Source organism: Myotis davidii, unplaced genomic scaffold (assembly GCF_000327345.1).
Source record: "Myotis davidii unplaced genomic scaffold, ASM32734v1 scaffold478, whole genome shotgun sequence".
Classification (NCBI taxonomy): Eukaryota; Metazoa; Chordata; class Mammalia; order Chiroptera; family Vespertilionidae; genus Myotis; species Myotis davidii.
In genome coordinates this window covers 4,293,458-4,303,695 of record NW_006289570.1, presented here as the reverse complement: position 1 = coordinate 4,303,695, position 10,238 = coordinate 4,293,458, and the positions used below count along the sequence as shown (strand labels likewise).

Genomic DNA, 10,238 nt, shown 5'->3' with positions numbered 1-10,238 from the left:
CTACGGAGGAGGGAGGCGGGAAACAGCTCGCGATTCCCGAGATGGGGCGCATTCACCACTGGGAGAAAACGGAAGCTTGAAGGGGCAGGGGGCGCGCGGCCAAGGGGTCTCTACGGGCGGATGGAGCGGTCTGCACACCCCTCCTCCCAGCCCAGCCTGAAGATGTCTCCCCCCATCCAGGTGCAAGTTCTTCAGCCTGACGGAGACTCCCGAGGATTACACGCTCATGGTGGACGAGGAGGGGTTCAAAGGTGGGGCGGGGCTGGGGAGGGCGGCCGTGCTTCCCCTCTTGGCGGGTTCTCACTGATGCTGGGGTCCAGTGACTCAGGGCTGAGGCTTGGACTCCACGTCGGGGCGGGCAGGCGCACTGGCCCGGCGCCCTTGAGCAAGTCATTTCCCCTCTCCGAGCTGTTTGTTTCCTCTTATTTAAAAGGGGTGTAGTGAATGGTTCTGATCTAATGGGGTCCCCCGAGGGTTTTATAAACAGGCTGCGTGTGACGGGCACTTGGCAGCGCCAGCCTGGCAGCAGGGCCTCGGTTATGCACGCTGCCGCATCCGGGGTTCCCGCCCCTGTTCCTCCCGCCGCCCCCCTGGCCATTATTTTTCCCTGGATTTCTCTCCCTGGTGCTGGCCATCTCCTCCCTGACTCTCTGGGAACTCCAGGCCGCGTTGAGGGCTGGGGAGGGACTGGAGGCAGGGAGCAGGCAACCAGCCCAGGGCAGGGTCCTGGGGGCGGGTGGGGAGTGGGGGAAAGGGACCGCTTTGCTGTGCTTGGGCAATTAGCAGCCACCCTGGCCCCAACCCCTAAGTCTGGACTGGACGCCAGCCTGGGCCCTCCCTGGCCTCTGGAGCTGACGCCTGGCTCCTACTCCTGTCAGCCTGGCCTGTCCTCGCAGGCCTGGAGTCTCGGGCCAGCCAAATGGGGCTTGACCCATCTCCCACTGCACTGCTTCAGGCCTTAGTTTCCCTGTTTGTTCTGCAATGAAGTTTGGGTCTGTTAAGAGGGAAGGGCATCCCTCGGCCAACCTGATCTACTGGCGCCCCCTCCTGGCACCACACGGTACAAGGCCCCGTTCACCCACAGAACACTGTCAGGAAGTCCGTACCGTCACCCCCTTTTACAGACAGGAAACTGGGGCTCAGAGAAGGTAAACCACTTGCGCCAGGTCAACAGCAAGGAGATGGCGGAGCCAAGGCACAGACAGGGGAAACGAGGGGTCGGCCCCGTAGGCCCTGACGGGTCCGTGCCCTCTGCCTGCAGAGCTGCCCCCCTCGGAGTTCCTGCAAGTGGCCGAGGCCACCTGGCTGGTGCTGAACGTGTCGTCCCACAGCGGAGCAGCGGTGCAGGCGGCGGGGGTCACGAAGATTGCCCGCTCGGTCATCGCGCCGCTGGCCGAGCACCACGTGTCCGTGCTGATGCTGTCCACCTACCAGACGGACTTCATCCTGGTGGGCTGCCCACGGGCGCCGTGTCGGGAAGGGTGGGTCTGGCTGCCGGGGGACCCGCGTGATCCGCCATCTCCCTGTGGCCCAGGTGCGGGAGCAGGACCTGCCCGTGGTGATCCACACGCTGGCCCAGGAGTTCGACATTTACCGAGAGGTGGGCGGGGAGCCTGTGCCTGTTGCCAGGGACGATTCCAGCAATGGCTGTCCCCGTGCTCAGCATGGTGAGGGCACCCTCTGGCACCCAGACCTGGGTGGGGGGGCTCCTCTTCCCACTGGGGCCCGTTGCTTGTGTGGGGAAAGTCTCGCTGCCACTGATCGACCGCCTCGCAAGATAGGGGCACGGGGCTGGGGAAACCAGAGCGGATAGGTGACTGCAGAACAGGAGGCTGCGCTCAACCCAGGCCGCTCCCTGGCCAGCCACCAGGGGGCGCCCCAGCCCAAGGGCCTTCTCTCATTCTCCACCTCCTGGTTCCCCCCAACAGGGCCCAACCCCACGGTGCATCCTATCCAAAGTCCACAGAACCGCTTTTGTGTCCTCACGCTGGACCCCGAAACACTGCCCGCCATCGCCACCACCCTCATCGACGTCCTCTTCTACTCCCACAGGTGGGCCTCTTGCATCTAGTCTCTCCGTCCTTACGTCATTGTCCTCTGTGCTCTGTCCCACCACCTTCTGCCCCTCCGTTGGTTCTGCGCCTCGGTGCCCTTCACTGGTGTTTGGGGACGGTCCCAGTGCCGCAGTGGGAGCCCTCCTGTGGTGTGGGCAGAGCCACCCTGGAGCCATGCCCTGGTCAGGCCCTCTGGCCATGGGGTCCTTAGGAACAGACAGGGTTCATTGTCCTCCCCCAGCCACTCCCCCACCTGGCACCATCAGAAGCTCAGGGTCCTAGGACAGGGAAGGAAAGTGGCCCAGAGACGGGGGGGGGGGCTGGTCAGGGGTCTCTGGGCCGACTGGAGGGAGATGGGGTGGGCCTGGGACCAGCAGAGTACCTGAGCCTCCTGTCCATCACCAGTGCCCCCAAAGAGGCAGCCCTTGGCGAGCCTGGATCCAGCTCCATCACGTTCTTTGCCTTCTCCCTCATCGAGGGCTACATCTCCATCGTCATGGATGCGGAGACACAGAAAAAGTACGTGACCCCTGACCAAGGGTGGGCCGCCGGTGCTAAGCCTGGCCCAGGGAGGAAGGAGGCGGAGCGTCAGACCCTGAAGTCACCAGTCGCGCCTGCCTCCCCAGGTTCCCCAGTGACCTGCTGCTGACCAGCTCCTCGGGGGAGCTGTGGAGGATGGTGCGCATCGGAGGACAGCCCCTGGGCTTCGGTGAGCGCCGCGCCCTGTGCGCGGGGGGCTGGGGAAGGGCCTGTGGAGCGACCAGCATGATCCACACGGACCCCTCCTCCACCCGCAGATGAATGTGGGATCGTGGCCCAGATCGCGGGTCCCCTGGCCGCGGCCGACATCTCTGCCTACTACATCAGCACCTTCAACTTCGACCACGCCCTGGTGAGCACCCGGGTGGGGGAAGGGGCTCCCGAAGGGATGCTGAGGCCCAGGAGGGTGGAGGGAGGAGGGAGGAGGGTGACCCCTTCCTCCCCCGACCTGCCCACAGGTGCCCGAGGACGGCATCGACAGCGTCATCCAAGTCCTCCAGCGGCGGCAGGAGGGCCTGGGCTCCTGAGGCCATGGGGGAGCCGCAGCCTCAGCGCTCGCCCCTCACCCCCAGGCTTCCAGAGACTTCTCTAAGCTATTTCCCCAAGCTCTGGGTGAGCCCACTTCCCGCTCCTCCCTCCCCCACTCATGCAGGGGGACTCCCCCACTCTGTATAAGCTGCGTGCAGGCACCGGCTCTCACATGGACGCGCGTGTCTGCCCACACAGGGAACACGGTGCTCTGGGCTTCCACCGGGAAGCCCTTGACCCACCACTCCCCACCCAGCCTCGGCGTTTGCACATTCCCTGCCTGAGGCTGAGCCACTCCCCTCAGCACCCGGCCCGCTGCTCCCTGGACAGGGCCCTCGTCTCCGTTGAGCTCGTCTCTGTTCTGCGTCTGGTCGGTTGCCTTCCCTGACCAGCTGGGTTCTGACAGTGCCTTCCCCTCAGGGGGCCTTCGAGAAAAGTATTTTTACGTCTCTCTGCTCTTTTTTTTTTTTTTTTTTTTTACCAACTTGTTAATAAAGGGCTTGTAGTGTGCCGGCTGGGCTGTGGTCTTTGGGGTTGTCTGACCCCACCTCGGGCCCCACTGCCTGCGGTGCTGGTTCCCCGTGTACCACCCCATTGTCGGTGCGGAACCGGAGCTTCAGGAAGTGAAGTGACTTAGCCAGGGTCACACGATTCCCACCGAGGGCCGCCTGGCCCTGAAGTCTGGGCTCTCTCTTCATTCCTTGCTGCTCCCAGAATAGCCCAGAAGGTCCTGAACACGGGTAGAAACTCTAAGATCTCCTGCCTGGGCACCCCCAGCTTTCCCTCCACCACGGGCAGGACTGACCAGTGGTGACACCCCACGGAGGGCCCAGGAACCCCTTTTCCTCCGGGCTGCTGCCTGCTTGCTGTTGGGCCATGCCCACGTCTGCCTGTCCTTTACAGGAGGCCCTCTGGCCAGGAGATCCTCAGTTCCTGCCCCCAGGGCTCTCCTGGCACCATGCCGGGAGGGGACCAGCCCCAGTGGGAACTTGTGAATCCGCACTCCCTGTCCAGAGGGGCAGGATGCCTGTGTGTGTGTGGGGGGGGGGAGGCGGGGGGCATCTGGAGCCCACTCTGTTCTTTTTCTTTTTTTAAAAAATATCTTTATTGATTTCAGAGAGGAAGAGAGAGAGAGAGAGAAACATCAGTGATGAGAGAGAATCATTGATCGGCTGCCTTCTGCATGCCCCCTACTAGGGATCAAGCCCGCAACCTGGGCATGTGTCCTTGACCGGAATCAAACCTGGGACCTCTCAGTCCACAGGTCCACGCTCTATCCACTGAGCCACACCAGCCAGGGCCCACTCTGCTCTTGATGGCTGCACGCCTGGGCCAGAGGCTCAGTCAGCACATCTGGCCCCACGTTTCCTGTCATGGAGGGGCCGCCTCCCGCTCTGAGCTGGGATTCCACTGGGGCCTGATGGGGCCCCACAGATGCGGCGGGAGGTTATCAGGTGCCCTCAGCCCAGGCCCGCCCGCGCTCAGGAAGGGAAGAAGGGTGTGACTTCGTCGTACTCAGCTTGCGGTGGCTCCCCAGAAAAGTCAGAACGGGGCCCCGGCCTCTGGCAGTGCGCCCGCCCTGGCCCCGGGGACCTGGAGGCCTGCAGATCAGAGGGGCCGAGACGCATCCAGGCCTGGTGAGTGGGCAGTCAGGGGCCGTGGGCCAGGCATTTGCCCTTGGCCTCGGTTTCCCCAAGTGCATGGAGACAGGAGTCAGCTCCTTCAGGACCCTGTGCCCCATGGCTCTGGGCAGGGGGCGTTTCTCTATAGTTTGTCTTTGGGGTGGGGGGGTGGTAAGTGGGTCCCATTTCTCCTTATAAGGCCCGTCCGAGACCTTGCCGGACTCGAGCGATGTCCTGGGCTGAGGTGGGGGTTTTAGAGCCAAAATTATTAGGGCTCCTTGATGTGCAGCCGCGGAGTTCCTGGCCCCACAGTTAGCTCTGGGGTCCATCCATCGGTCTGTCTCCCCGAGTCCCTGCTGGTTTCAGTGTTTCTGTCATCCTGGCTTTCCAAGTGCCTCGGGCCTCACCCATTGCCTCGAACCCAACGTCAGTTAGTTCTTGGAGCTGCCCCGGGACTGGCCTGGGTGAGGGGGCCAGATGCCATGGGCTGTTCTGCCTCGGACCCAGGCCTTCAGATCGGCGTGCCCAAGTGTCTCTTCGTGTGGGTGTCTGGATGGAGGGTTTTCAGCTCCCAGCTCTCGGCTTTCAGTGAGTTACGAAAAGGGCATCTGTCCTTGGAGACCGAGACCCACTGGGGCAGGCACACGGGCCTCGGAGGTCCCCGGGGACACTCGGATCTGACTCTGGACCTCACCCACTGCTGGTGCCCGGATGTTGTCATCAGACACGCCTGGAGTTGTCCCGGGCTGAGGTGGGGGCTCACAGAACCATGTCCTTGTCCCACCTGGGCCCTGGAGGGTTTTAGGGCAAAGAAGTGAGTCTGGTCAGCCTAGGCCTGGGGTTGGGCTCCGCTGGGGTCATTCATGATCAGGTTTGGGGGCACCTGCTGGCCTGTAGCCCACGTCCTTGTCCTCCCAGCCCCAGGAGTCCCAGTGCACTTGTCCCATCAGCACAGCCCCTCCCTGGCGAGGCTCAAGGCCCAGACTGTGGAGTCCGTGCTTGTCGTCAGGGTGGCAGCCTCAGCCTGGGCGGAGCCTGCCTGCGGTGCCTGGGGAGTGGGAAGGTGCTCAGCCTCCAGCCGACCGCCAGCCCGGTGTCCGGTGTCCGGTGTCCGGCATCGGCAGGGAGGATGTGAGCCTGGGTGGGTGGGGACGGAGATGAGGAAACCCAGGCAGGGAGAGTCGGCAGCTCATTTCCACCCTCTCTGATGTTCATGCCGTGCAGAGGAAGTGACCTCTTAAGTCCTCCTCAAAGGTATTTAAGCAGAAATTCGGGGTTTCCAGTCCTCGCCCCCACCCCTGCCGGGCAGGGCCGTGTGGTCCCATGCTTGCCAAGTTGCTCCAAAGCTGGGTTCTTGGTCCCATGTGGAGGGGAGAGTGAACAGCACACCTTGTTGCTGCTGCACCGGCTGCAGGGCTCCCCTGGGTGGGAGGGAGCGAGGAGAGGGAGCGCAGTCTGCCCGTCACTGACTGAGCATGGAGCGCTGCAGCCCCGTCCCCATGTGGGGGACTCCATCCACTCCTGGGTTCAACACATGCTCTTTATCCCCCTTAGCACACGGGGAAATGAAGCACAGAGAGGTGTGGCAACCTGCCCCAGGCCACACAGCTGGGCACGGCAGAACCGGAACTCAAAAAAGGAGCCTGGGGAGTTCCCGGGGGCCGGGGCACTTTATCTGAACCCTGAGGGATGGGATGATTTTGCAAGCTCCCTCGCAATCCCAGCTGTCTGCGTTGGTGGCTGGGTGTCTGCTGCCGGTGGCAACGCGTGCGTGGGCAGGCACGCGAGGCCTGGCCCTGGCTCCTCCCTGACCCTGGGCCCGCCGGATGGGTGTGTTGGGCAATGGCTGTGATGTGTGTCACTTTCCCAGGCCAGCCCGGTGCTGGGGCTCCAGAGCCAGGGCTGCCTCCGATGGGGCTGCGGGGAGCTTCCCTCTCAGGGGCATGGTCACGGCCAAGTGGGTGCATGAGCCGCACTCCACTCACAGGCCTTCGTGTATGTGCATCAGGACAGATAACTCCTTTGGCAGGAAGTGTGTGTATGTCCATCCACACGTGTCCCAGTGTCAGTGTATCCCGGTATGTGCCTGTGTGTCTGTTGTAGGTCTGTGTGTCCGTACGTGCATCTGATTGTGTATGGTGTCAGCTGTGTGCCTGTCTCCATCTCTGCATGTGTCGTGTGTGTGTGTGTGTGTGGCTGGAGTGTGCATATGTGGCTCTGTGTACAGGTGAGTGTATGTGGTACATATTTCTGTGTGCTTTTGACTGTGTCTGGGGAACTTGTGTGTGTGTGTGTGTGTGAGAGAGAGAGAGAGCACACATACATCTGCATTTTTTGTGTCTTCACGGTCACACACGTGCCCATGTGTGCCCTACTGTCCACTTTCCTTCCCTGGCTCTGTACCCCTCTGGCCTTCCTGCCTCTCCCTGATCTCTGAAGGCCCAGCTCCCGGCAGTCACTATGCCTCCACCTCCACCCTCACCACCTGCTGCTGCAGCCGCATCCTCCCCGGTCTCCCTCCTACCTTCCCGCCCACTCCTCTGTGCCTTCTCCTCTGCAGCCCGCAGCAAGCCTGGCCCTGCCTGCTGCCCCGCTGGGCACGAGCCTCAGCCTGGACACCCTCACTTCCCAAGGCCCTGACTCAGCCCCTGCTTGTCCTCACCTGTGTGGCTGCCCCCGACTTCCCGCTGGTCTCCCTCTCATCCGGCCGCACAAGCACATCATCCCCAGCACAGCCCTGGCCTGTCCCCTCCTTCCCTGGTCGGCCTTCAGGTCTGTCTGAGACCTCCCCGGCCGGCACCAGCTTTCCTGGTGGCCCGGCCACCCAGTGCCCTGGACTCTCTCTCCCAAAGCCAGGAGCGCCCCCTCCCGCCGGCACAGACCCTGGCCTTCAAGTGGAGACGAGTCGACCAGAGGCCTAAACGGCTGTAACACAGGAGGGGCCGCGGGGGGCCTTCTGACTCCTGCCCCTTTGTAGCCGGCTGTCCATACCCTGGGTTTTCCTGGGGTGGCTGTGTTTTTTCAGCTCTGCCTTAAAAAGGAAACCCTGTACCCGGCCAGCGTGGCTCAGTGGCTGAGCATCAACCTAGGAACCAAGAGGTCAGGGTTTGATTCCCGGTCAGGGCGCAGGCCCAGGTTGCAGGCTGGATCCCCAGCGTGGGGCAGTGTGGGGCGCGCAGGAGGCAGCCGATCAACGGTTCTCTCCTCATTGATGTTCCTATCCCTCTCTCCCCCTCCCTCTCTCTCTCAAAATCAATGGAGGGACCTTTCTCTCTCTCTCTCCAAATCAATTTAAAAAAACATGTCCTCGGGTAAGGATTAAAAAAACAAACCAGCTACACCCATTCATTTCTATGGCTGCTTTTGCAGAGGCGGTAGAGTAGTTGCAACAGAGCCTGCATGGCCCACGAAGCCTAAAATATTTAACTTTCTCTGGACTAAGGACTCCTCCCCTTCAGGTGCCGGGGAACCAGTCCAGCCGGCAGAAGAGAGACAGCCATCACATCCCGTGGGGCCGGGACACGCGTGCTGGCCTGGGCTTCAGGCAGGGACCAGAGGCTCCGGGAAGTTACTCTGCCTTCCTGGCTGCCCTGCCCCATTGGCAGGACCCCACCCTGCCCCGAGGGATTGGAAGGTAGCTTTCCACGGGGACAGACCCGTGAGATCCTGGCTCAGAAACCCGGGCACGCGAGGGAGGCGTGTCTCCTGGCTCTGACCTCAGTCCTGGGAAAGGGTTCTGACGGTCCTGACTCAGGACGCAGACGCATGGCCGGACCCCAGGCTACCACCATGGCCGGGCACCAGGAATGGGCAGCCTGACAAACGGGCCTTCCAGGCCCTCCACGTGCTGGACGCCGGCGCGTGCGTCTGTTCGCCCTGCAGGCCTGGTCCGAAAAGGCCTTCAGAGTGACTTCACTCGCCCCCAAAGCTTGTCCTTCTTGCCGACGTATCCCCTGCACCAAGGCTGGGGCCTGACACACACAGTGAGTCACTTAAGTACAGGTTGAATGAGGCACTAAAAAGCCCCTGATTTGTCTGTTTTTCAACATGTAGGGTTGTCCCTTCACGTGAAGACTAGCCCCTTTTTCATTTTATTTGAAAAAATATGTATTTTTATTGATTTCAGAGAAGAAAGGAGAGGGAGGGAGAGAGAAACATCAATGATGAGAATTGATCGGCTGCCTCCTGCACGCCCCACACTGGGGATCGAGCCCGCAACCCGGCCTGTGCCCTGACCGGGAATCGAACCGTGACCTCCTGGTTCATAGGCCAACGCTGAACCACTGAGCCACACCAGCCGGGCAAGACTGGGCCCTTCCTCTGAGGCTGTCGGGTGCCACTGAGGTAGCGTCTGCGAAGTGGATGCTTGAAAGGAAGCAGGGGAAATGCCTCGTCTCTTTCTTTTTCAGTTCGTTTTCCAGGAAACGGTGAACATCTGCAGTGAGCGGAAGGCCAGCTCTGAGCTTCCGAACAGTCACCGTAAAGGAAGACGTCAGCGTCTTTGACACCGAGGCTTCCCCAAAACGCGGTCATGTGCTTCGGGATATTGTGAGTGACAGGATTCTGATTTCCTCGGGGAGAAGCGACTGGAGAGGGCAGGGCCAAGGCTCCGAGCGGGCCTGTGCCTGCTTGGCAGCGCCCCCGCCTGGCAGCGCGGTGGGCCTGCCCTTCGAGAGGCTGTGGGATGGGGACATGTCCGGGTCCTGCACCCCGAAGGCCACAGACGCCTTTCCTGGGGCTTCTGTACGGCCGTGCCTGTGTCCGTTCACTGAGGATTTAGTGAGCACCTACTACATTCTGGGCTGGTGATGTGCTCCCGAGAGGGGCGATGGGGAGTCACTGCAGTGCACATCCTTGGCATTTACAGTCCGGCTGAGGAGACAGCCCACAGTTGTAAAAATTTACACCTCTGAAGAGTGCTCCAATGAGGGGTACCATAGTGCTCTGGGAGGGCCCAGGGAGCAGGGGCACGAGCCAGCCTGGGGTGCAGGCAGGTCGGGGAGGGCTTCCGGGGTGCTGGGAACAGCATGTGCAAAGGCCCTGGGGTGAGAGGATTCAGCTCCCCGAGCGACTAAAGAGGACCAGGAGGACCGCAGGCTGCAGAGGTGTGAGTGAGGCTGGGAGGGGCAGGTCCTGGTGGCTGTGGTCATGACTTTGGCCTTCCCCGAATGGCAGTGGGGCACCAGGGGAGTGGGACGGGACCGTGTGGTACAAGCCGGTCCAGAGGGGCTGCCATGGCAGCAGAGTGTTTTGCAAGTGGCTCCCTGTCCCCCTCCCTCCTCGCCTCCCTCTCTCTCTCTGGTCACTTCCTGCCACACCTGCTGTTCTCTGAACTGGGCCTGTGGGGTCTTGCCTGCATGTGGCCTCGTGCAGTTACCTGGAAGTGGAATGCACAGCATCTTTTTCCGGGTTCTGAATTCAATGAACGTGCTATCTTTAGACCTGCAGAGAGGGAGGCCTCCGGGCCCACGCCCCCTCCTGGCCGCAGCCCCCC

The 10,238-nt window shown here is 62.0% G+C and overlaps 1 protein-coding gene across 3 annotated transcripts; it reads left to right on the top strand.

Moving 5' to 3' along the window:
• The first annotated feature begins 149 nt into the window (after window positions 1-149).
• GATSL3 (GATS protein-like 3) lies at window positions 150-3,631 on the top strand. Of its 3 annotated transcripts, none has more exons than XM_015562888.1 (8): window positions 150-251; window positions 1,262-1,449; window positions 1,535-1,667; window positions 1,929-2,052; window positions 2,460-2,573; window positions 2,681-2,763; window positions 2,852-2,946; window positions 3,053-3,631. In XM_015562888.1, the coding sequence occupies exons 1-8, from the start codon at window positions 227-229 to the stop codon at window positions 3,119-3,121; spliced, it is 831 nt and encodes a 276-aa protein (XP_015418374.1). In that variant the 5' UTR covers window positions 150-226; the 3' UTR covers window positions 3,122-3,631. The 3 variants fall into 3 exon arrangements, with proteins under 3 accessions (XP_015418374.1, XP_015418373.1, XP_015418375.1); XM_015562887.1 differs by having other exon boundaries at window positions 1,926-2,052; XM_015562889.1 differs by lacking the exon at window positions 1,535-1,667 and having other exon boundaries at window positions 187-251; window positions 1,125-1,449.
• The last annotated feature ends 6,607 nt before the right edge of the window (window positions 3,632-10,238 follow it).